The sequence below is a fragment of the Lontra canadensis genome, unplaced genomic scaffold (genome assembly GCF_010015895.1).
Source record: "Lontra canadensis isolate GAN:19392208 unplaced genomic scaffold, GSC_riverotter_1.0 scaffold110, whole genome shotgun sequence".
Classification (NCBI taxonomy): domain Eukaryota; kingdom Metazoa; phylum Chordata; class Mammalia; order Carnivora; family Mustelidae; genus Lontra; species Lontra canadensis.
Window position 1 is genome coordinate 1,843,027 of NW_022631104.1, and position 26,816 is coordinate 1,869,842.

The window sequence follows — 26,816 nt, forward strand, 5'->3', positions numbered from 1 at the left end:
ATGGTGGTCCAGGCCCACTGCTGGCACTCCCTGGGCACCCAGCTTGGGCTCCTCTGGCAAGACCTCCTGGTAACTGAGGCAGAGACGCAGCTATCTGGGCACCAAGCTCAGAAGGAAGGTCAGAAGCACAGGCTACGAGCCAAGAAATGTGGTGCTGCCCCAGGGTCAGGACAGGAGAGAGAGAGGACATCAGCATCATTATCCAGAGACACTTTCGCAGAGTGCACAATGCTGGTCCCTGTCCAGGCACTTCCATCCTTAACCATTGAGCTGAACAGAGGCATCTGTGACCTGCGGGGAACAATAAAGGCAAGAAAAGGGACCAAGTCCCCTCTATCCAATATATCCCGCTCCCCCCAGCCTTGGGGCACAGACGCACGCGGGGCTGATGCTCAATTTCTGCCATTGCTTGGACTTGAGTCTCTGCTCAGTTAAGAAGCTGCCCTGTGAGTCGGGTCATGGCGCCTCATGTCTGTGCTGGGAGCCCCCTAAGCAGGACACCTGACTGCCCCTGAATCACTTGTCCTGTATCCACCCTCCCCACCGGCCACCTTCCAGTAAACGGTTCGTCATGTTCGTCTTTGTACCTACTGTCCCCTCTGCCTCGGGCACAGGACCAGCCTGTGGCTCTCCTTGTGTCGCCTTCCCTGGGCTTCCCAGGCAGGAACGGTGCCCCAGGCCTCCTCATCGCTGGACGCCTTGGGCCGGCCTCGGTGAGTGCCTGAGGTCGCTCTGCAGCGGTCCCGTCTTACCTTTTCCTTTGGTCCCCCCATTCCTCCATCCCCCAAACAGGCTTAGCAAAGGGCCAGGCCTACAGCAGGTGCTCAGTGGGAGCAGGAAGGCAAGGACGTCTTCCTCCACGACCTGGGCGATCTCCAGGGGCCCCCTTCCCCCGTCTGCAGGCCTCCGGGCATCTGCGGGGAGGGGGGAGCAGCGCGTACACAGGGAAACACCCCCAGGTCCAGGCTCCCCGGGAAGCGAGGGGTCAGCAGGTGAGAGAAGGGGGTGGGGTAAAGGCCTGCTCGCAGCTGGACTATGGCTGCTGCCCCGCAGGGTTTACCCCCAGCCCAGCTGCAGGCCCGCCCGCCCCACTGCACCCCTCCCCTCCCCGCCGAGCCTGCTGCTGTCCCAGGGCCCGAGCAGGACGCGGTGAGGGTGCGGGGCAGCCTGGGGCACCGGGCGCGGCCTCGGCGGGTGGACCGCAGCGTCAGCCCCCGGGGGCGGCCCCGCAGTGCCCCCCGCAGCGCCCTCCGGCCTGGGACGCGGGCTCGGGGCGCCCGACACCGGGTGAGGGGCCTCGGCCTCTCCCGCTGGAACAGCAGCACGTTCCTCGGCTGCGCGACCCCGCCTGCGAGACCCGCCGTCTGCACCCCGCGTGGCGGGGAGGGGCAGAAGGGAGGGGTAGGCGCGGAGAGACCTCTTCGGGTGCCGCGCTCGTAGGGTGCAGGGCCGGGCCGGGGGCTGCGCGGGGCCTCCACCTGCCGGCTGCCGGCGGTACTGCACCGAGAGCCCCCGCCCGCGCCCGCGGAGCCTGGGGGGACCTGCCTGCGGGCCCTCAGGCTCCCCGAGGGGCTGGGGACCGTCCTGTCGCGGCAGCTCGGTCCTGCATGGGCCTGGGTCACCATCGGGTCCACTCCGCCCCCTTTTATTTTGGAAGCAAAGTCAATGTACGAACAGATACAATCACAGCAGATGGGTAGGGAACCGTGCATGGTCCCGAACCAGCTTTCCTCCAAGTAGAAACTAGTAACGTCCAACAGCTGCAAACCGGGTACTTTTCTGCTCATCTTCGAAACGCATCAGTGTTCTATACCTTTTATTTATTTTTAAAAGATATTTATTTGAGAGAGAGAGAGAATGAGAGAGAGGAGCGAGCAGGAGAAGGAGGGGTCAGAGGGGGAAGGGGGCTCCCGGCCCAGCAAGTAGCCCGATGCGGGGCTGGATCCCGGGACTCCAGATTCATGACCCGAGCTGAAGGCAGATGCTCAACCCACTGAGCCCCCCAGGCACCCCTGTTCTATATCTTTTAAATAAAAGATTCAAAATAGCTAATAAGGAATTTAATTTTAAAAATTTTACGAAGGGGCGCCTGGGCAGCTCAGTGGGTTAAAGCCTCTGCCTTCCACTCAGGTCATGATCCCAGTGTCCTGGGATCGAGCCCCACATCAGGCTCTCTGCTCTGTGGGGAGCTGCTTTCTCCTCTCTCTCTGCCTGCTTGTGATCTCTGTCAAATAAATAAATAAAATCTTAAAAAAAATAACTTTGTACAATTCAACTTTATTCATCGGGTCCACTTCCTTGGCGGCAGGCACACCAGTGGCTCTGAGTGCTGGCCGTCTCTCTCGGGACAAAGAACCCTTGGTGCTAAGCCCAGCCCATCTTGTGTTTTTCATTTGCAGACTTCAGCCCTCCCGTCTAGACCCTCATGACAGGATCCTTTTCCTTCAACAAGTTTAATTTAGCATCTCTCTGAGATAAGCACTCTCAAGTACATGATTTCACGGAAACATTCAAGACACGGGTGAGGAAGGTACAATGTTCTCTGTTTGAGAGTAGGGGACAGTTCAGGAAGGCTGACGGTGGGCTCAAGGCACGTTTACTCTACGAAACCTATAGGTCTGCCATCCACCATCCACAAGGTCAAGGTCAAAAATCCAACCAGGGGTGCTTGAGTGGCTCAGTTGGTTAAGCGACTGCCTTCTGCTCAGGTCATGATCCAGGAGTCCTTGGGTCAAGTCCCACGTCAGGCTCCCAGCTCCGTGGGGAGTCTGCTTCTCCCTCTGACCTCCCCTCTCATGTTCTCTCACTCTGTCTCTCTCTCTCTCAAATAAATAAATAAATAAATAAAATCTTTTAAAAAAAATCCAACCAACAAACCGTTCCGTGAAATACTTTCTTCTGTCTTGACAAATAGTTCGTCATATTATCAGAATAAAAAATGAGGAAAAAATGAAATGAGAAAGTCAACAACGTAAGAGAGATGCTTGAATTTAACTATTATTATGACGACAGGATATGCTGATACCAGGGCTGGCAATGTTTGCATAAGTAACAAAATTAAGACATACGTAATAACTAAACTAGTAGAAATTTGTTTCATGTAATTCATTTCCGTTTTCAGAAGAGTTGCTAAGTGCAGAATGCATTCACATAACAGGTGACAGCCATGCCAAGTTAGACCACCTTTGTTGACCTGAGTCATTGTGGTTCTTGGATAATTTTTGTTGATTTCAATTTGGAGGAACTTTGCTTTGTTGATGCAGCCGTAACTGGGATGACCAACTCTTCAGGGAATACTTAGATTCCTAAATAAGCTGTGAATTTGATATATTTACTTAATTTCACAGACACCACTAAATCCAGCATTCCTGGATATAAGGCCCAGGGGTGGATAATTGGTGGGTTGTTTTTTGTTTTTTTGTTTTTTTATATAATTTTTTTTTAGATTTTATTTATTTATTTGACAGAGATCACAAGTAGGCAGAGAGGCAGACAGAGAGAGAGGAAGAAGCAGGCTCCCTGCTGAGCAGAGAGCCCGATGCGGGGCTCGATCCCAGGACCACGTTGCTCACGCACAGATAGGGATACAAGCCTGGATTTGTAGGGTTCAGACTGGCACCCTTCATTCCCATTTCTGGCTCCCGCACGTGCTGTCCACACCAGCACCAGAATGACAGTCCTCAACGGGTGTTGTCATCATCATCCCGGCTTCTCTCAGGAGTGGTTCACGCTGGCTATCCACTCCATCCCGCCAGTGTGGCTGTCACAGCTTGTGATGATCTACTCTTGCCCTCCTCTTGACCTCCTGCCTGAAATGCTGACTCTGCGGATCTTCAGACACCCTTGCCCTCCAGTGCACTCAAAGCCCCATCAAAAGCACCTTCTCAGGGCGCCTGGGTGGCTCAGTGGGTTAAGCCTCTGCCTTCAGCTCAGGTCATGATCCCAGAGTCCTGGGATCGAGTCCCGCATCGGGTTCTCTGCTCGCCCGGGAGCCTGCTTCCTTCTCTCTCTCTGCCTGCCTCTCTGCCTACTTGTGATCTCTGTCTGTCAAATAAATAAATAAAATCTTTTTTTAAAAAAAGGCACCTTCTCCAGAAAGGCTCCTCTGGCTTCACTCAACTCTTTCTGGCTCTTCCTGAACTCCTCACCCCCTTCCTACCGCACACCGTGCGGGATCAACGGACACTGCCCTTGAACAGACATGTTCCTGCAAGAACGTGTTCCTGCTCAGCTGCTAGAATGAATTTCTGTGCATCCAATCTCATTCTTCAAATTCCCTTTCTTACAAAACCAGAGAGGAATTCCTTTAGGCGTAAATGCTTTGGTGGGGCGAGACAGCACTTCTACCACCAGGAAGAATTCATTTTTTGGTTATTCTTTTCTTAACCGATTCCTTTCGTTAGTCGTCATTGGTCTGTTCAGGTCTTCTATTTCTTTCTGATTCAGTTCTAGAGGATTGTGTGTTTGTGGGAATCTATCCGTTTCTTCTAGGTTGTCACCATGCTGTACGTTAGATCACCATGACTTATTTATTTTCTAATTTTCCCCTCCCCGGCCCTCCACTTCCCCTCCTCCTCCTTCTTTTTAAGAGTCCACATGTAAGTGAGCTCATACAGCATTGGTCGCCTTCTGCCTGACTTATTTCACTTAGCATAATGCCCTCAAGGTCCATTCTTGCTCTTGTACATGGCAAGATCTCTTATTGTTTTACAGACGAATAATATTCCTTTGGATACCTACAGCACGTTTTCTTTATGTCCTCCTCCATCCGTGGACACTTGGGCTGTTTCTGTATCTTGGCTATTGTGCATAATGCAGAGGCAGGTACCTTTTTGAGTTAGCGTTTTCGTTTTCTTCTGATAACTACCCAGAATTACTGGATTATATGCTATCGCTATTTTTAATATTTTCTGAAGCAGCCCTATCCCATTTCCACAGTGGCTGCCCTGATTGGCGTTACCACCAACAGAGCACAAAGGTCCCTTTTCTCCACACCCTTGCCCATACTTGTCATTTTTTGTCTCTTTGAAACAGCATGTCTAACAAGTATGAGGTGATAGCTCACTGTGGTTATTTGTCATCTGGTCTGTTTTGAGGCGAGCAGAAATTTTCTCTGCTCTGTTTCTATGTGAGCGTTTAGGGAGATGCACTGTCTATGCCATCTCTACTGTCACCACCTTCCCAGATTCTCCGCGTGCTACCGTAAAAACCGAGGCATGGGAAGATTAATCTGTGCATTGAATTTGGGTGATTGCTTTGGCAAGGAGCCAAGGTTGATTTCTGAGTAATGGGCGTGTCATCAGACCGGCTCGTGTGAAAGATGAACTTGGCGGAGGTTCGGCTATAGAAGATACTGGAGTGGGAAAGACTGATTATGCCAGCATGCCAGCAATGCAAAGAGGGCACGATACCGAGGGCAGGTGAGTGGGAATGGCGTGGCGCAGGTGGGCATGAGAAACACAGCGCAGGCTGAACCAAGTAGCTTGGTGATGGGGGTGCAGGGAAGAAGGAGGGCTGGCGTCAGAGTCAACTGGAAATTCCTGGGATGAATGTCTGGGACAGGGCACTGTTGTCCAACATCAGTGAGGAGGAGGGCGGGGATGGTGGCTGTGAGGGTGGTGGGGGGTGAAGGGAGGAGTGAGACCGAGTTTCCAAAAGCGAGTTTGGTGACTGAGGGGTACCTGGCTGGAGATGTGTGTGGACAGAGGGAACTCAAGGACAGACCCATGCCGGACACACAGAGACTAAAACTGTGGCAGACGTGGGGCTGAGCTGTGCAAGGTGGGGTATGCGGTCTGCGGACCTACGCCTGTACATATGCGCCTGCAGACGGAGAGGTCTCTGGCCACGCCCTGTGTCACTCGTGCACACGTGTCACAGGGTAAACGGCACCTCCGAGGCTGGGCCTCCGGGGGGTTCTCTGGGGGCTCTTGTGCCTGTGGCTCACTGCTCTCCCCACTTACTGCACTTTATAGCATCGAGAAGGTGAAGCTGGAATCCGTTTCTCCACCTGCCTTCAGTCTTTCCCAACCAGGGTGAAACCTGCTATGTGGACAGTCCTCCCTTTTCTGTGCTTTTTGTCCCTGCGCACTTCAATGTTTTGCTTCCTTGACCTCTGCGGTGGGGGTGTCAGAACACAGCATGTGGGCAGGTGGCCAGGTTTTTGCAGTCGCCCCTCCCGGGGCTGCTGAAGCACAGGGGGGCTCCGACCCAGGGCTCCAGGGACGTATCTACAGCAGGAACGACACAGCTCCAAGGGATGACACCAGCCCTGTTAAAACCAGACCCCGTGTCCGATGGGCCAGCGTCACACAGGGGATTCACCAGTTTATGCAACAGAAGTCAGCGGCGCGGCTACTTTAGGATTAGTCTGGTTCAGTGTTTTCAAAGCTGCGATTTCTCCGGGTCTTTCCGTCCTGCCTGCCTCCCGCGGTGTCAGCCTTGTCCTGAGGCTGTTTCCACCACAGGGGCAACACCGCGGCACCTTCTCCAGGCTTTATGTGTGAACCCGATACTGTCTGGGAAGGGGGGGATGTGTTCCCAGCGAGGCTCCTGGGAATCACTTGGATGAGGCCACATAAATTACACCACCATGCTGTCACCAACAGCCGTTTCCAGGCACAACACTGTGAACATTTCATGTCACTAGAGAGAAAGAGAACATTCCAGAAGCCTTCCCTGACAAAAGAATGGGTAGCCATAAAATAAAATAAAATAGCACAATCAAAAGCCAGAGACAATAAAGCAGTACTTCTGTTTACACCAAACTGTGAAATGTCAGGAAAGGCTGGAGATGTTTAAGGTGCACGAGGAGTTATGTCCATAAGGAAGCTACAGGACCAAAGGCAAAAACCAAGAAGAGGAAAGCTTGGGATTTAGTGAGCAGAGGATCCAAAATAGGAGAACAATAAGGCAAATTCCAGAATGAAAACCGTTTGTCAGATCTGAATTCAGAGCAGCCAGTTTGTGCTGGTGCAGGAGGACAGAGGGCTCTGGGAAGGCATTAATTGTCCCTGGTGTATGATCTCATATATTTTATAATTAAGAAATAAAATAGACATTTACAGATGGGACGGAGCGCACAGGGGATAGTGAAGGAGAGATACTTATAAAATTAAGCAAATAAAAATGAAGATAATTATTAATTTCCAGGGAAGCAATGCTGGCCAAGAAAGGAAGCACAATCTTGTGTTTATTGGACTTTGCAGTGAACAGTACTTACGTGATCAAAAAAAATGTCAACTCTGACGATTTGATTTAACAAAAATTGAGGTGTAATCATACAGGAGACCCCGGAGGACAGTGGAAAGGAGGGGAGTCTAAGAAAGCTAATTGTTCATTACTGATGCAGGAGGTCAAATAATCAGTAAATAGCTTCTTTTCTTTTTTTTTTTTTTAACGGTACCACTTTCAGTAAATAGGTTCTAAAACAGATTGCTTGGTGAACAGAATGACGAGGATATTATTTAGACACGAATATAAACATCAGAAGAACTATTTCAGCAATGTGAAATGTACCTGTTTCTAAGGAACGAGAAGGCAGGAAGGCAAGGGGTCATTTTCCCCCTGTGACATTCTAGCTGTTTTTATAAAGACATATCTGAAGCAATAACGTTCACAGTTGATTATTCTGGGTAGTGAGTACACGGGTGAGTGTTACATTATTCTCTGGGGTGTATGCCAGGAGCAGGGGCCGGGTGGAAGCGGGGGCCACGCTGTCCTCATCCCGTGAGAACCCAGCTCTGCAGGGGAAAGGACGGTGGAGGGAGGATGGGAACAGATAGAGCTCCCGTGCACCGACTGTGGGAGCCGAAATGGGCACCGCCACGCTGGGAAAGTTTTGGACAATATTTCCAAGAGATTGAGCATACGCATGTCCCATGATCCAACGACTCACTCCCAATTATCCATCCAGCAGACATGTTTCTATACATTTGCTGAAAGACACGCACTACAATGTTCATAGCACGACAGTTCCTAATAGCCCCCAGCTGGAAGCTACGGTCAGGAATGGGACGAGCACATTAGTTGTGGTATATTTGCCCAAAAGAACTCCATGCAGTCTGGAGAACAAAAGCTCGACCCCTCAGCAGCCATGCAGGTGAATGTCACAAACATGGTGTTGAACAGAAGAGTACACATGAAGCAACTTTATTTATACAAAGTACAGAGACGGGCAAAATGAATCCATGGGGCCAGAGGTCAGAACAGGGGTTACACTTCGGAGGAGGGTACTGACTGGAAGGGGTCATGAGAAAGACTTCTGGGTGGCTGTTTTGGCCTTTTATCCGGGTGCCGATTACAGGAGTGTGTTTGGTTTGAGAATGCCATCAGACTGTATGCTGGCAACAAGACACTTTTTTAAATAAAGATTTTATTTATTTATTTGAGAGCGAGAGAGTGAGAGAGAGCATCAGAAGGGGGAGTGGGAGAGCGAGAAGCAGGCTCTTCAATGAGCAGGGAGCCCGATGCGGGGCTCAATCCCAGGACCCTGAGATCATGACCTGAGCCAAAGGCAGAGGCTTCACCGACTGAGCCCCCAGGCGTCCCAACAACACAATTTTATATATGTAACGTGTACTTCAAGACATAAAAAATAAGAGAATTTCCCATATTTGAGCAACATAGACCCTCAGAGTGAAATTGCCTAGTTCCCAGTACAACTAAGGGAAAAGACCTGTTTGCCAACACTGTTGTCAAATGAGAGTAAATCCAGACTCAAGCAAGGAGAAACCGTTCAAGAGTGTCGCTGCAGGGAGAACACTTGACCACAAGACCTGCCAGAGTCACAAAGGCCAGATGGATAGAAATTTTCTCCCATACCAGCAGTATCCAAGCTGGAAAGAACCAGGGTGGTGACGTGGTCAAAGCTTGGAGCCCCAAACCCCAAGCAACCAACCAAACCAACCCTTGCAGCAGGAAGGTCCTTCCTTGAGATTGACTGGGGGGTGTTCCCAGGATGGGCAAATCTCTATTATTTTTCTGACCTCTAGCCCTCTGCATTTGATGCTGGGGGGGCGGTGGGATGGGGGAGATGGGCTGTAAACGCTAGTGCAGAACCATCAGAGGCATTGCTGGGGCTCCCAGGGGAAGGCAGATGGGTATTGGGAACCACTGGAGACCTCCAGATGGAAGCATGAGTCAGAACCAGCAAAGTAACTGGTCCTGGGGGTGCTGAGGGGGTACTGGAGTGAGGAGGATTATGAGGGTGTGAAACCAGAGGGACTCTAGGCTTTACTGGTTTATTTATGGCCCACAGGTCTTGGACGAATAGATATCTTTCCCATTAGGTTTATAAACAAATAATAGACTTTATGATTATTTTTTATTCAAATTCGAATTTAGTTGACATATAGTGTATTTTTAGTTTCAGAGGTAGAGGTCCATGATTCATCAGATGCGTGTAATACCCAGTACTCCTTCCATCGCGTGCCCCCTCTTTGCTCGTCACCCAGTTACCCCAGCCCCACCCACCTCCCCTCCAGCCATCCTATTTGTTTCCTGTAGTTAAGAGTCTCTTATGGTTTGTCGCCTTCTCTGTTTTTATTTTATTTTTCCTTCCCTCCCTCTATGTTCATCTGATTTGTCTCTTAAATTTCACATATGAGTGAGATATTATGGTATTTGTCTTGGAGAAAGGGGAGCCCTTTTACACCGTTGGTGGGAATAGTGCAGCCACTGTGGAAAACACTATGGAGGTCCCTCAAAAAGTTGAGAATAGAATTACCCTGCAACCCAACAATTGCACCACAAGATATTTGTCCAAAGGATACAAAACAGTGATTCAAAGGGGCACACGCACCCCAATATTTATAGCAGCAATGTCCACAATAACCAAAATATGGACAGAACCCAGACGTCCACCGACAGATGGACAGACTTTTTATTTATTTTTATTTTTTTTTAGGATTTTATTTATTTATTTGACAGACAGAGATCACAAGCAGGCAGAGAGGCAGGCAGAGAGGAGGAAGCAGGCTCCCCGCTGAGCAGAGAGCCCGATGTGGGGCTCGACCCCAGGACCCTGAGATCATGACCTGAGCCGAAGGCAGAGGCTTAACCCACTGAGCCACCCAGGCGCCCCCAGACTTATTTTTTAGAACAGTATTAGATTTACAGAAAAATTGAGTAGATAGTACAGAGAGTTCCCATGTATCCCTGTCCCCCATGTTGTGCACAGTTTCCCTATTCATGTTACAGATTTATAATAATAATATATAAGGCGTCTTGCATTGATGTTTTATAGAGGCTTAACCCACTGAGCCACCCAGGTGCCCCGACAAGCCAGTTTTAGATGGAAGTCCACGGGTATACAATGTAAAGCCTTTTCTCTGATCTGTCCAGCTCCGTGATAGATCCTATATTTTGGTTTAACTGTACGTCTTTATTAATTTTGGTCTCAAACTATGGGGAGACATCTCCGGGTCCTGCGAGAAACTGCACTATTGATAAAGATCTGAAAGCCTGGAGAGTAGGACCCTAAAACTAACCTAAATAGTGCAGAAAATCCCTGCCCTCACTAGTTTCGCTCTCAGACCCTCACAGAACCACAGTATGATTTGCAGCTGCAAACCACTGTAATTGATGACTTCGCTTGGTCCGTCTGTGCCCCATTGGGTCCCTTCAGCTCAGTCACACACTCTGCTTGGCTTTAAATCCGGACATTTCCTTGTGCATAGTGATGATCTCTATTATTTGTTGAGTGCTTATTAAACCTTACATATTGTGTTAATAGCGGTGCTCACGGTAAGTCTTTTAAGGTCCAAACAGCTCTAAGATGTAGGTGCTGTAGGTTTTATTTAGTAGATGAGTGTACAAGAACTCTGAAAATCTCAGTAACGTGTTACAGATCTTACAGCAAGTTAGAGGCAGGGCCAGAAGTGGACTCAAGTGTGTCTGGCTCAAAACTTGTGCCTTTAACCACTACTCGGGACCCCCTTCATCGTTTCACACTCTGAGATTCTTCCCTTGAGATGGTCTCAAATTTTTAGGTCTCACTCACAGCAGATGACCTTGTTTGAATATGACTTAACCTTGTTTTGACCTGGAGGGTTTTCCCACTGCCTAAAGATTTTGCTGTAGTAGGGATGGAGTGGAATTTCCCAAAGTCACCATGACAAGTTTAATATTAATTTTTAAAAAGATTTTATTTATTTATTTGACAGACAGAGATCACAAGTAGGCAGAGAGAGGAAGGGAAACAGGCTCCCCACCAAGCAGAGAGCCCGATGCAGGGCTTGATCCCACCTGAGCTGAAGGCAGAGGCTTAACCCACTGAGCCACCCAGGCACCCAGGATTTCATTTTTTTAAAGATTTTATTTATTTATTTATTTGAGAGACAGCAAATGAGGGATAGAGAGCACAGAGGGAGAGGGAGAAGCAGACTCCCCACTGCGCAGAGAGCCTGATATGGGGCTCAATCTCAAAACCCTGAGATCATGACCTGAGCCAAAGGCAGATGCTTAACCAATGGAGCCACCCAAGCATCCCAGATTTCATTCTTTCTGATGGCTGAGTAATATTCCATTGTGTATATACACCACATCTTCTTTACCCATTCATCAGCTGATGGCCATTTGGGCTCTCTCCATAGTTTGGCTATTGTTGACAATGCTGCTGTAGATGTTGGAGGCATGTATCCCTTCGAATCTATATTTTTGTATCCTTTGGATAAATACCTAGTAGTGCTTTTGCTGGATCCTACAGCAGTCCTATTTTTAACTTTGAGGACACTTAACCCTGTTTTCCACAATGGCTGCACCAGTTTGCATTCATACCAATAGTGCGCAAAGGTTCTTTTTTCCCACATCCTTGCCAAAACTTGCTGTTTCTTGTGTTGCTAGTTTTAGCCGTTCTGACAGGTGTGAGAGGTACCTCATTGTGGTTTTGATTTGTATTTCCCTGATGAGTGATGTGGAGCATCTTTCCATGGGTCTGTTGGCCATCTGGATGTCTTCTTTGGAAAAGTGTCTGTTCATGTCTTCTGCCCATTTCTTCACTGGATCATCTGGTTTTTGGGTGTTGAGTTTTGTAAGTTCTTTACCGATTTGGGGTACTAGCCTTTATCAGGTACGTGGCTTGCAAATATCTCCTCCCATTCCACAGGCTGCCTTTTAGTTTTATTGATTGTTCCCTTCCCTGTGCAGAAGCTTTTTATGGGTTAATTAATGGGCTTTCATACCTCCTGGCTTCTAGCTGGATCTGTCCAATGGAGAGCCTTAGCAGGAGGTCATAGGGAAGGAGGAGAATGAAGTCAGCATGTTTATTGCCCTGGGTCCCTCCCTAAAAGTTCATTGTAGGCTGTGTGACTTGACGAAAGGGCATTGCTCCATTCAAGGAAACCTTCCCCCAAGAACTTTCTCTTTCTAGGTTTTAGTCACCTTTTCCTTCACCGGGCCCACTAGTGATGGCAGCTTCAGGGCTGATGGGTTCAGGATCTTGTCGCATTCCTCTGTGGTTCTCTCACACCCTGCCTCTCCATCCGTTGTCTCCTCTAATTATCCTATTTTAAATGTGTCACCTGTCTTCTACTGGGTCCTTAGCTGCTGCAGGGAAACCAGCAGAACGTGACTCTCCCAGCGCCGTCACTGGCGTATAGGACAGTGGAATAAAGGTTACCAGAAGAGGGGCGCCTGGGTGGCTCAGTGGGTTAAAGCCTCTGCCTTAAGCTCAGGTCATGATCCTAGAGTCCTGGGATCGAGCCCCGCATCAGGCTCTCTGCTCAGCGGAGAGCCTGCTTCCTCCTCTCTCTCTGCCTGCTTCTTGCCTACTTGTGATCTCTGTCTGTCCAATAAATAAAAATTTAAAAATTAAAAAAAAAGTTACCAGAAGAGTTCTGATGCCCCAGGGGTAGGGAGCACTGCCATTTCAGAACAGGGAATGATTTATCTTCTGGATTTGGCAGCATAGAGTAAAATAGGGTTTGCTCTTGGTGTGGAGGCTTTTGAATGAAGGAATGTTACTGGAGAGTTTTGAGTCTAGTAAGGAGTTCCAAGAAGGCCTGAAAGAATCTTAATAAATTTTGCCCTGTGGGAAGATGGGTCCATTGTCAACAGAGTCTACATCTCCGCAGTCCTTACAGGGTATAGAGGAGGCGCTCAGTGATTCCTGTACCTCTACATGAAGAGACAGAAGCCAAGAGACTGCAGTTGGGATATCCGTCCAGCCTGACAATGGCGTTGGGATATCGCCCTGAAGGAACTTGCTCTAGGAGTTCTCCCAATAGGAAGGGTGAGCGTGAAGTTAAACCTGCCGCAAGAACCAAACGTTACTTGTATAGACCATCATATCCACACAAGCAACCAGCCGTGGATGGCAGAGGTAAGCTCTGAATTTCTCCACGCTCTCGCTCAGAGGATGTGTGAGAGCACAAAGTTCAAAGAAAGATAAACCACAGTAAGAGTGACATACTGCAGGTGGGTTTTACGTGACAATAAATGACATGTAAATTGTGATCGGATGGGCAGGCAAGTGACATGCGAAACGCAGGGATCTGGAGGTCGGGTCGGTGGAGGGCACATGGGGCCAGGCTGTCAGAAAGTTCTCTAAGGAGACGTTCAGGCTCTCGAGGACATTGGAAGGTTACAGAGTGGAGGGGAAGTCGGCCAGGGGTTAGAGCCGATGCAGAGGAGGGAGAGGGCTCACAGCTTGGGGGAAGGAAGAATCAAGGGTTTATTGGCAACAGTGTGACTGCAGAAGACAGTCCCCGAGGGACGGCACGGACATAGCTCCGTGGACATGTTGTGTGGTGAGTGCTGAGATCACTCGTGGTCCCCGATTCTCAAGTGTCGGGAGAGGTGGCTGAAGCGGACAAGGCGGCATCAGAGAGCAGGTGGATTTTACAAAGAATCTTCCAGATCACCCGTGGTGAGCCACCTTAGCAGGTGACCGACACGGAGCGTCCCCTACAAAGACCCACAGGCCCACCGTGTGCTAGAAGCACGTGGCTGGGAGCCTCATTCCTGCCACACGTGGCACTTCGATGCCCACGGCTGAGACTTCTGTTTGCCGAGAAGAGTGTGTACACCCGCCCCGACTGCTGTGTCCTGTGTAAATGTTATTGTAATTGTGAAATTTACAAACTGAAGAAATGAGTAAACAAAAAGGTATTGTTTTTTATTAAAACCAAGTTGGCTATTTTATGACTCTATAATCAAGGATCGTTTAAGAATCGCCGTCAAGTTAATGATCAGCAGACAGGACGGCTGTAATGGTTTGAGGAAGACTAAAGATCTGGGGAGACGCTGAATTTAGACTTTCCCCCACAAGAACCTTGAGGTTTGAGCCCCGCTCTTTTTTGTTTTCTTTTTAAATTTATTTAAATTCAATCAGCCAAGGGACAGTACATCATTAGTTTTTGATATAATGTTCAATGATCCATTAGTTGAGTATAACAGTCATGACCCTCTTGAGTCACCCAGCTACCCCTCCCCCCACCCACTTCCCTTTCCTGTTTTGTTTGTTTCCCAGAGTCAAGAATTTCATATGGTTTGTCTCCCCCTCTGATTCCTTCCCATTCAGTCTTCCCTCCCCTCCCCTACCGTCCTCTGCACTATTCCTTATGTTCCACATAGGAGTGAAACCGTATGGTAATTGTGTTTGTCTCGTTGCCTTATTTCACTCAGCATAGTCGACGTAAACCGTAGATCTGAGCTCCCTTTTAAACACTGTGAACGCATCTGGGTGTGGTTTACATGGCAAAGACCCTGGGAAGCTCTTACTGTGGACCCACACTCGAGAACTCCTGCACTATATACAAACATTTGTGGGTGGCGAGTCATTTACAGTTCCGTTTTCAAGCAAAACGCTTAAGGTTTTCGATTCCCTCTGGATCAAGCGATTTGGACTAATTCAACGTGCAGAACTAGAAACAATATTTAAGCAGAAGGTTATGGACCCGAGACCTTTTGTTCACAATAGAGCAGGAGGGTCAGGAGAGAGGCAAGCCCACCCGAGCAGGAGTTCTGGGGAGGGATGGAGAGAAAGGAGCAATGGAAGAAGGAAATTGGAGGGGTCCGAGCAGAGCACAGCAACTGCCTCCAAGGAGGGCGAGGAGAGCCAAGGATCAGGAGGGGCCTGGGGCGGAATGGACCCTGGTGGGAGGGTGCTGGTGGGGCCCCTTACAGGTGCTCAGGCAGGGCGCTGGCCCCGAAGAGCCTGCTTCAGGAGAGCCCCACGGAAGTTCCAGGACGCAGTTGAAGGGGAATTCCCCACTGCCCCTCTGGGCTGGGAGTCTGGACAGCAAGCCCATCTTGTGCACCTGTTTGGCACTATCTCCTGTTTGTCCTCAGTGGAAAGCCCCGGATCTTTGTCAAGATGGTTACTCACTTTCCTCCGAAAACACCCCCGCACTTCCAGCCTCCCTCCTTTCCACTGTCTGTTGCTCTCTGTTTATTCACTATTTGGGTGGGCAGCGAGTGGGCGGGTGCTGGCACCAGGGAGTGTCTCCAAGAGGACCAGGGTGGGGTGCACCTTGCCGAGAAACCTCGTCCAGCCGGTGGCAGGGACACGTGCATCCAAGTGCAAAGGAACCTGTGGGTGGGAGGCGGAGACCCTGGGAGCCCAGGCCCCATGGACACTGGTCTGGGTGCGGCTTCCCTGGGGGCTGGGCCTCACACGCTTTAAATTGCTAATCCCCCCCCAGGCCCCCTCCAAGTCCGAGCACGATCGATCGGCAAGTACACGATCCGCGTGGGCACCGGGGACTCGCTGCTGGTGTTTTCCTGCAACCAGGTGCCGCTGTGGCTGGTGGGCGAGCACGGGGAGGCCGACCTGGGGAAGCAGCTGCGGCCGCTGCGCCGCGAGGTGGGTGCGGAGACCGCGGGGCGCGGGGGCAGGCGGGCGTCTGGTGCGGGGATCCGGCGGGGGCACCTGAAGCCGGACTCGGGTCTCTCCGGGGAAGGCCGGGCTCCCAGCTGCGCCCGCGCGCCGGTCGGGGGAGCCGCAAGCCGGCGTCTGAGCTCGCACGGGTCCCGCGACAGACGGAGTTCAAAGTCCGCGTCCGGGTCCACCTGGGGCGCCTGCTGCTGGTGAGGCTGCGCAAGCACGAAGACCTGAGAGACTCGGACCGGTTCTGCACCTGCATCTCCGTGCGCGGCCCCAGAACCCAGGGCGAGGCCCTTTTCCCCTGCTACAGCTGGGTGCAGGGCAACCGGGTCGTCTGCCTGGCCGAGGGCACCGGTGAGGGCGGCAGGGCAACGGGGGCGGCACGGAAGAGGGCGTCCGGGATGCTGGGGTGTAAGAGGGGCAGGGTTGGGGTGCAGGAGAGGGGAAAAGGGGGGACCCGCGCGGACCGAGGTCTGGGGGGACCTGGTGCTCGTGTGCCCTTGCCCAGCCCAGACCGTGGGCAACGACCAGAGCTTGTTGAAGACGCACCGGGAACAGGAACTCCAGGAAAGGAAGACGGTGTACCGGTGAGCCCGAGCAAGCCTCGGATCCCCCTACCAGAGCCCAAGAAACCCACCCCCCCTTATCACCGAATCCGCCTTCTTCCTCCAGGTGGGGCTCCTGGAAAGATGGGTTAATCCTGCCTGTTGTGGGGAGAATGCCGTGGGACCTTCCCAGGAATGAGAGATTCCGCAAGGATAAGGATCTCGACTTCTCCTTCTCGCTGGCAAGAGCGTATGTGCGGGGTAGAGGGTGGGCACTTGCTCCCCAGATGCCAGGTTGGGTCGTTCCTAGATCTCCTGGCACTGCCATTCTTTCCACAGGCTGGAGGGCTTGGTGCTCAAGGGGGCACTGGACCTCACCAATCCAGTTAGAAGACTGGAGGATTTCCAAAGACTGTTCCCACACGGGAAGACCCTGCTGGCTGGTCAGTTACTGCCTCCCCAAACCTGTGTGCATATTTCCAACCCAGGGCTTCGAGAGAAGACGGGGAGAGGGTAACGGGGAGGATCTGTGAGTAGGATGAGGGGCTCCCAGCTCACAGCATGCTCCCCGGCTGGTGTCTTTAGAGCGGGTTTGAAATTCCTGGAAGGATGACATGCTCTTTGGGTACCAGTTCCTCAACAGTGCAAACCCCATGCTCCTGAGGCGGTCGGCCAGCCTCCCAGCACGGCTGGTGCCGCCTCCAGGGATGGAGGACTTGAAGATGCAGCTACAGAAGGAGCTCCAGGTGCGGAGCTCCCTGGGTGCACCCAGCAGCCCAGCCATGGTGCCTCTGTCTCCCACTGCCCCACCATTTCCTCCATCAATACTCTGACACCTTCCTCCATCTACACTCAGCATCCCCCAGCTTTGACACTGAGATTTGGGGCCAGAGAGCTTGTGGGGCTGTCCTGTGCGTGTAGGATATTAGAACCCCTCACGCCCATTGTGATAACCAAAAATGCCTCCGGACATTGCCAAGTGGGCCAAGACTTGGGGGGAGGGGCGGAGGCGGGGCAAAACCCACCCGGATCAGAAGCTACTGAACTAACCATCTCCTCCTCTTATTCCTTTGTTAGATGTGTCCCAGCCTTGGGGAAAAGCTCAGGTTTCTGGAGGGAAAGAGGAAGAGAGACGGAATGAAAGCCCCAGAGAGAGCTGGGGTTTTTCTGGGGGTTTGGAGGGGAGGATGGCGGAACTGTTCTGTGCTCTGTCTGGCTAAAGCCCGGAGGGAGGTAGCAGGGAGGACTCTGGCTGTGGGGGAAGGGGTCATGGTGGAAAACCAGAGAGTTCACCTCAGGGAGCCCAACTCTGTTGGGAGACCCTGGGCGTGGAAACCCTGAGTTCAGGGCTTGGGTTGGGGGAGTGAGATTGGGGTTCAAAGGAAAGACTTGATGGGTAGAGAAGGGAGGGACTAGGCTCCCAAAGGAAATAAGGCCAGTCCAGAAGTGACCCCAACCCCTTTATCGATCCCTGCTCCCCCCCTTCCAGGCTGGGTCTCTGTTCGAAGCCGATTTCTCCCTGCTGGAGGGGGTCAAGCCTAATGTTATCATCTTAAAACAACAATACGTGATGGCCCCTCTGGTCATGCTGAGACTCCAGCCTGACTGGCGACTCCTACCCATGGTCATCCAGGTGAGAGCCTCCAGGTGCGTGTCACACACATGGGTCCCCTCAAGAGACCCCGGCGCACAGGTCCTGAGCCCCCCGCTCTGTCCCCTGCTCTAGCTGCAGCCCCTTATCCCGGATGCCCCCCACCCATGCTGTTCCTGCCCTCCGACCCCCTTATGGTCTGGCTGCTGGCCAAGACCTGGGTCCAGAGCTCTGACTTCCAGCTGCACCAGCTCCAGTCCCACCTCCTGCGGGGACACCTGATGGCGGAGGTTATTTCTGTGGCCACCATGCGGACCCTGCCCAGCCTGCATCCCATCTACAAGGTGCGTGTCCGTGTCTCTTCTGTATCTGGCTGCCCTTCAGAGCCCGGGGAAGCACTGCGCGGAGTCTAACCTGGTGGTGTGCGAGGTTCGTGGCCGTCTTCGTGGACAGGCACACTCACGCCCGTGTGCGCACATGCGGACACGCTCCCAGGCCTGGGGAAGGAGCGAGCGTGTGTCTCACAAGGGCGCTGTTGAAATGTGGTCTCCGGAGGTTGCCAGGTGGGTGGTGAGGGATGGGGACGTTCCCGTCGGAGAGGTCCGGAGAGGGCTCTGGAGGGTGACTGAGGAGGAGAGTGTGACGGACTGAAGGCCTGGGTGGGAGAAGGGATGAGAGAAAGCCGTGGTGCTCGGTGGGGACCAGAATCGAGAGTTGTTTTGGGGCACATGCGGGTTCCAGCCCTTGTAGACAGCCACACCCGAAGATGTCGGAGGCGGGTCAGATACAGGAGCCTGGGGTGCCTGGACCGGGGGAGGGTTGGAGACACAGATCTTAGGGTTGTGAGAACACAGGGCTACCGAAAGCCATTGTACTAGATGGAGTTGTCCGGGGCTTGTAGCCAGAGCAGAGAATTTGGGCCAGGACAGAAGTGTCGGGCGCCCGGCCTTCACGCACTGGGAGGGAGGAGTGGAGGAGGATGGGGACCAAGAGAAGGGGCATCCACTGAGGGGGCAGGAAAACAAGACGCATGATGTCAAGGCGGCCGAGAGGAGAGAGTGTTAAAGAGGGGCCGCGATTATCTGTGTCAGCGGCTGCTGAGAAGCCAACGACGTCCCAGGGAAGCCGGGTCTGGAGGTCAGTGTGGCAGCCAGTATGGTGTGAGACAGGAGATCCCTGGCATTCTTACGGACACCGCGAGACTGTGCAAATAAGTGAACCTGTAAAACCCTTGACCTTGGAAGGACTTGGGAAGACGTCACTCCATCTCTGTTTTCCAAATCTTAACCTGACCCAATCCAATGCAAAGGGAGGTCGCTCATTTTCACGGAGACCCATCCCTCCCTCCTTCATCTCTATCCCTGGTCCTTTAATTTCCATTCCGCTCACGGATCCTGGGATCCCCTCTCATGGTCCCGTTTCTCTCTCTCAAATCAGCTCCTGGTCCCCCACTTCCGCTACACCATGGAGATCAACGTCCTGGCCTGGAGTAACCTTGTCTCCAAATGGGGAATTTTTGATCTGGTATGGAAAGGGATAGGTGAAGAGGGCAGAGGGTTCGACAGTGGAAGTTTCCTCAGGGTTGTTTGGCCTGAGCAGGACCATGGACCTGGAGTCTGACCCTGAACGCCCTCCCAGCGGACATGGCTGACCCTGGCGTACGTGCTGCGGGGTTGCCCTCAGGTGGTGCGCATGGGCAGTGGAGGCATGTGGACATTCTCCAGAGAGCTACGGCTTGCCTGACCTACCGTTCCCTCTGCTCCCCTGACGATCTAGCTGACCGCAGGCTCTTGGATGTGAAGGCTTCTCTCTACGGCCAAGACGCCCTCAGACTGTGAGGGGTCATCAGCCGGTGAGGAGGACACGGAGCGGGGGACCCAGTGGGCTTGGTGGAGAGAATGAGGGGGGCTACTGGTCCAGCTGGTCCTGCGTCGGCCACCTGAGACTGGGGCTTTCTTGCCTGGGGAGCAGGTATGTGGAGGGGATGGTCGGTCTTTTCTACAGGAGTGATGCGGCCGTGATGGATGACCCCGAGCTACAGGCTTGGTGCAGAGAGGTCACCGAGACTGGGCTGCAGGGCGCCCAGGACTGGGGGTAAGCTCAGACCCCTCCCCACCGGCCCGTGTCAACCCACACCCACCTGCCAACCATCTGCACCATCTCACAAGTAAGGGACCAGCAGAACAGGCACTCTGGGGTTTCAAATGCACGATCTTGATGTATCTCAGTTTGACTTTCTTTTTTGGCCCAGGCACTTCTGCATACAGCAGGCTCACGCTGCCTCTGGATCTTTCTCTGTGGTGATTCTTACAGCGGTGGCTCTCCCTAGCTCGGGAAAAGCACTGGCCCTGGCTGGACCTGCAGTCCGGCGCTGTCTGTGTGCTATTTTATATGAATGGCGTTCCCTGCAGTTTGCTCCAAGAAGCCACAGGTAAAAATGTGCGAGAGCACCCTGAGTTCTGGAGCCGCACCTGTTCTGTTAGGCTGGGCACCCCGTGCAAGTTCATCTCTCCATCTCCTTCTTATTTTATTCCAACAGCAGGTCCTCTGTAGTTGTTTCTGGCGCATAGAAGGATTTCGATTCAAAATCACAGGATTGTCCAAAAATTAATTTATATATAAATTATATATATATATACAGTCAAAGAACTGTCTCCAGTCTTCTGCCAGGCCCCCAAGTGGCCTTAGTGTGTTTCCTTTTTTGGAGCATTTGCGTTTTTGTTTTTGTTTCTTTCTTCTTGTTTGGTACAACCCAAAAGCAACATAACAAAACCAATCTCCTCTTATTTCGAAAGCAAGCAGTTATGGTTAGAACTGAAAGGATAAAGGACCACAGCATTCAGCCAGGCTGGGCTAAATATTTTGGACCAACTCCTTCTATTATATCTGGGTTAAGTCTGTTAGTGTAGCTGTCTTTCTTTTTAAGATTTTAGTTATTTGAGAGAGAGAGAGAGACATAGCAAGAGAGAGCATGAGCAGGGGGAGAGGGAGAAGCAGGTGTCCCACTGAGCAGGGAGCCTGAGGTGGGGCTCGATCCCAGGACCCTAGATCATCACCTGAGCCAAAGGGAGACGCTCAACCAACTGAGCCTCCCAGGCGCCCCCATTGGATAGTGGGCTTCAGTCCCTATGAGGCCAGAATTTCCAGCTCCCCCTCACTCCTCAGGTGTAATCTCTCCGGTCAGTGCCAAGTGAGAGAGAGTGAGTCCATCACAAGCAACGGAGAGGACAATTACTCAAACACATCCACAGCCACAGATTAAAATACCATCGCAAGTCCCAAACTAGGTGAAGAAAAACCAAACCAAACCAAACCAAACCACACGTCTTCTAAAGAAATGGGAAAAAGGGCGCCTGGGTGGCTCAGTGGTTAAAGCCTCTGCCTTCGGCTCAGGTCATGATCTCAGGGTCCTGGGATCGAGTCCCGCATCGGGCTCTCTGCTCAGCAGGGAACCTGCCTCCTCCTCCTGCCTCTCTGCCTACTTGTGATCTGTCTGTCAAAAAAAAAAAAAAAAAAAAAAAAAGAAATGGGAAAAAAAAAACCTGAGAGAAATGTAAAAATGCTGGAAACCAAAGATGGGAGAGAAACCTTAAAAGTAGTCAGAGGGAAGGAAAAAAAAAAAAACGTTAACTTCAAAAGGGAAGACTCGGATAGTGATTTTTCAAATGAAACAGTTCTAACGAAACACTGGGTGCCTGAAGGCAAAGGCATCCTTCCAAGAGGTAAGAGTACCTGCGGGCTAGAATAGACGAGGCATTTCTACAATCCACAAGACAAAGCAGGCCACCCCATCGAAAAGAAGAGAAGACTTACGGATACTCTACAGGGGGTCCCAAATGTCCGTAAGTGGATGGAAGGGATTGTATTTGCTGATTATGTCTGTGTCGCTCTAACACATCTGAGCAACCTGGAGGCAGGCGCAGGTCTCGGTGCGCCCCCAAAGGTACTGGATTTTAAAGATGAATAAATAACCCTCAGGGCTGAGGGACAAAAAGATCAAGTCACTTACGAGAGAAAAATGAGTCTGGACTCAGACGTCTCCATGGCAACAACCAGTGCCAGACAGTAGTGGGTCTGTCCCATCAAAATATTCAAGGAGAAAGTAAGCAGACGATTTTTTTTCTTGGTCGGTCCATGAATAAAAATTTAAAAAAAATAACAGTTCCTTTTTGGTTTTGCTTTCTTTAAAAAATTGTGTTCAACTTCACATAGTGTCAAATTCACCATCTTAACCATTTTAAGTGCACAGGTCAGTGGTATTAAGTATGTCCATGTTGTCATATAGCTGTCACCACTGTCCATCCCCAGAACTCTTCACCTTGTAAAACTGAACCTCTGTCCCCATTAAACACTAACTACTTTCTCTCCACTCCAGCACCTGGTGCCCACCACCCCACTTCCTGTGTCTACGATGGAGGCTACTCTGTTATCTCATAGACGTGGAGTATACGTATGTATGTATCTTTGTGTGGACTGGCTTATTTCACTCGGCATATTTCACTCGTCCTCAAGGTTCACCCATGTTGTAGCACCTGTCAGAATTCCCTTCCTTTTTGAGGCTGAATAATGTCCTATTGTACAGATATGCCACACTTGGCTTATCCATTCATTGGTCAGTGGACACCTGTGTTGCGTCCATATTTTAGCCATTGTGCAAAATGCTGTGAACAGTGGTGTACAAATATCTCTTTGAGACTCTGCTTTCAACTCTTCTAGGTACACACCCAGAAGTGGGATCGCTGGGGGTCATATGCTAATTCTGTTTTTATTTTTTAATAGATAGAAGTGTATTTATTTCTTCCCTTTTTTGGTACTGAATTTTTTTAAACTGAGGAATAATTGACATATAATATTATATTTATTTTGGGTGTACAACATGGTGATTCAATATTTATATACATTACAAAATGGTCACCACAATAAGTCTAGGTACCGTCTGTCACAAAACAGAGTTGTTTTAATATTACCATCTATAGGGGCACCTGGGTGGCTCAGTGGGTTAAATCCTCTGCCTTCAGCTCAGGTCATGATCCCAGGGTCCTGGGATCGAGCCCCACATTGGGCTCTCTGCTCAGCAGGGAGACTGCTTCCTCCTCTCTGCCTGCCTCTCTGCCTACTTGTGATCTCTGTCTGTCAAATAAATAAATAAAATCTTTAAAAAAAATTACCATCTAGTTTCACTATGCTGTGCACCACATCCCTGTGCCTCAATTATTTTATATCCAGAAGTCTGTACTTCCTAATCCCCTTTCCCTATCTTGTCATCCCCCCACTCCTCTTCTCTCTGGCAACCATCATCTGTGAGTCTGTTTCTGTTTTTTGTTTGTTCCTTTTGTTTTATTTTTTAGATTCCATGTATGCATGAAATCTTATGGTATATTTGTCTTTCTCTGCCTGACTTAATTCACTTAGCATCACACCCTATAGGTCCATCAAGCGGTGCATGGCAAGCCTATACTTCTTTTTACGGCTGAGTGATGGTAATTCTACTTTAATTTTTTTTGTAGAAACTCCACAGTTTCCCACAGTGGCTGTACCATTTTACATTCCCACTAAAGTGCAGGGTTCTGGTTTCCCCACATCCTCACCAACACTTACTTTCTGTTCTTTTGGTAGTAACCATCTCAGTGGGAGTGAGGTGGTATCTCATTGTAGTTTTGAGTTGCATCTCCCTAACGATGAGTGATACTGAGCACCTTTTCGTGTGCCTGATGGGCACTCTTATATCTTATACTTTGGAGAAGTGTCTATTCAAGTCCTTTGTCCATTTTTGAATTGGCTTGTTTGCTTTTTGCTATTTTTGAGTTTTAGGAGTTGTCTCTATATTGTGGATATTAACCACTTACCAGGTATGTGGTTTACATATACTTTTCCCCATTCAGTTCCCTTTTTATTCTGTAGATTGTGTCTTTTTGATGTACAAAATTTTAAAATTTTTGTGAAGTCTGATTTGTCTGTTTTTTTCTTTTGTTACCTGTGTCTTTGGCGTCATATCCACGAAATGACTGCCCAATCCAAGTGGTCACAACACTTTTGCCCTATGTTTTCTTCTAAGAGTTTTACTGTTTTAGGTCTTACATTTAGATTTTTGGTCTATTTTGAGAAATTGTTGCATACAGTGTTAGGTAAGTGTCCAACTTCATTCTTTTGTGTATAGATATCTTGTTTTTCCAGACAAATTTGTTAAAAAGATTGTACTTTCCCCATTGAATGGTCTTGGCACCCTTCTCAAAAATCATTTCACCATAAATGTGAGGGTTTACTTCTAGGATCTCTGTTCTACTTTGTTAGTCTATATGACTGTCTTCATGCCCACAAAGCAATGCCCACTGCATTGCTTTGATTTCTGTAGCTTTCTAGTAAGTTTTGAAATCAGACAGTGTGAGTCTTCCAGGTTTATTCTTTTTTCAGGATTGTTTTAGCTATTCTGTGTCCCTTTAGAGTCTACATGAATTTTTAAGATGAATTTTTCTATTTCCATGAAAAACATCATTTGGATTTTGATGGGGATTGTGTTGAACCTGTAGATTGCTTTGGGTAGCATGGACATTTTAATAGTACTAATTATGCCAATCCATGAACATGGAATACCTTTCCATTTATTTGTGTCTTCATCGATTTCTTTCATCAGTGGCTTATGGTTTTCAGTGTACAGGTCTTTCACTTCCTTGGTTAAATTTATGCCTAGTTATTTTATTCTTTTTGATGCAGCAGATATTTTGAATGAATGAATGAATGAATGAGTGCTCACTAATTCTAACACAAAACATCAGCTCTTATTTTCTTATCTCCTTCAGGGTTTCAGTTTCTAAATTTTGTTTTTTCTTCTCTTAGGTTTCCCTGTCTCCTTCCAGTCTCAGGATCAGCTAGCTCTGTCATTTCCTTACCATGAGTATCTTCACATGTGCTACTCAACATGCAGCCATCAACCAGGTATGGACAACTGGATCCCTGTGGGAAAGGCCTGGACAAGGAGGCATATAAAGGGAAGATTAGGGGACTGCATTTTCTGGGTGCCCATGCCCCATGCACAATCCTCATTACCCAGAAATCTGTAGCAAAAGTTCAGATCACTGTTGCAGTGTTTACAGAATTATATTAGTGCTACCCAAGCCTTTCATGGTAGATGAATTGATAATGACAGGTACAGACTGACCTGCTTTGTAAAAATATTCCTTTATCCTTCCCAAATCCTTAAGATACCCAGGCTTTGAAGAAGTATCAGTGATGTGGCATCCTTCCAATGTTGCTTCTCTGTTTAATGATGGATGATTCTACACTGTGCTGTGTCAGCTATACTGGTACCTGAGACTTCCTCCCTTGGGGTTTATCTCTTCTTTATTCCTTACATGTATGGGAACTAAAACAGAATTGTCTCCACAGCACTTTCTTTAATATGTATTTCCAGACAGAGTAGCTGATATACACACAGTATCATGAACTCAAAAGCCAAAATAATGAAATATGTTGGGAATTACAACTACTGTAAAAGAAAGACAACAAGGTGAACAACACATTCCATCTGAAGTAGGATGATTAGAACAGATGGACTGAAATTTTGATTTTATTTTTTTAAGATTCATTCATTTATTTGAGAGAAAGAGAGTAGAAGCAGGGGGCACAGAGGAGGGATAAGCAGGCTCCCCACTGAGCAGCAAGCCCAACGTGGGGCTCGATCTCAGCACTCTGAGATCATGACCTTAGCTAAAGGCAGATGCTTAACCAAATGAGCCACCCAGGTGCCCCTGGACTGAAAATTTTAAATGAGCATAATAAATACATTTAAGATGATAAGGGAAGATGTTAGTACATAAAAAAAACAAGAAATCATAAAAAGACTAACTACAATACTGCACAAAAAACATTAGTCAACAAATGCACACAATACACGCAATAAATAGTAGGAGGGATGCAACAGAAGAACACATCCATGAGGAACTCCCGCAGAAGGCAGTAGGAGAGGATAAAGGCCTCATATTTAAAGGGCTCTCAGACAGAGAGAAAAGACATGGAAACACACCTATATTTACGCTCTATGAATTTAAGAATGGGAAACACACAGAGAACATTATAAAATGCTTCCAGAGTAAGAGCTGGTCAGCTACAAAGGAATGAGAACTAGACTTTTACACCCCAAATAGCTGCATCGTATATAAAATATAAAGGAGGAATTTAAAAACTATTTTAGAATAGTTAGATTTATAGAATAGCTGCAAATATAGTACAAATACTTCCTATATACCCCACACCCAACTTCCCCTACCTTTAGCATCTTATATTAGTTTGGTACATTTGTTATAATTCTTGAACCCACGTTGGTATATTATTATTAAGTAAGGTCCGCACCTTATTCAGACTTCCTTATTTTTTAATCTCATACTTTTCTGAGAGTTCATCTATGTTACTTTGAGTCCTATGGCTGTGACGATTTCTGAGACTTTCCTGGTTTTTGATGGCCTTGACAGTTTTGAGGGAGTAGTGGTCAAATATTTTGTAGAATGTTCTTCCATTGGGATTGGTCAAATATTTTTGTTATGCTTAGACTGGTGTTATGGATCCTTGAGAAGACCTCAGAGGTAAGTGCCACTGTCATCAGAGGGTATCAAGGATATATCCTATATGGATGACCTCATCATGATGTTAACCTTGACCAACTGGCTGAGGTGCAGTTTGCCAGGTTTCTATAATATAAGGTTACTGTTCTTTACCCTTTCCAAACTGTACTCTTTGGAAGGATGTCAGAGTGGGTTATGATCTACCTGAGTTTACACTGATATCTCCATTCTATTCCATTATGACAGGATCCCGCCAGCCTCATACTCCCCTTTTTATACATAACTATCAATAAGAAGAG

General features: G+C 49.2%; 1 protein-coding gene across 1 annotated transcript; it reads left to right on the forward strand.

Annotated features, from left to right (window-relative positions):
• LOC116856501 (arachidonate 12-lipoxygenase, epidermal-type-like) lies at positions 1 to 26,433 on the forward strand. Its single transcript, XM_032839925.1, is given in 19 exon segments — positions 1 to 69; positions 615 to 713; positions 903 to 992; positions 1,054 to 1,287; positions 1,441 to 1,600; positions 15,645 to 15,805; positions 15,982 to 16,180; positions 16,335 to 16,413; positions 16,499 to 16,621; positions 16,711 to 16,814; positions 16,957 to 17,117; positions 17,861 to 18,020; positions 18,104 to 18,306; positions 19,400 to 19,518; positions 19,668 to 19,814; positions 19,934 to 20,056; positions 24,315 to 24,341; positions 24,829 to 24,895; positions 26,428 to 26,433. Coding segments are annotated over 19 exon segments (2,331 nt in total).
• Positions 26,434 to 26,816: the final 383 nt, after the last annotated feature.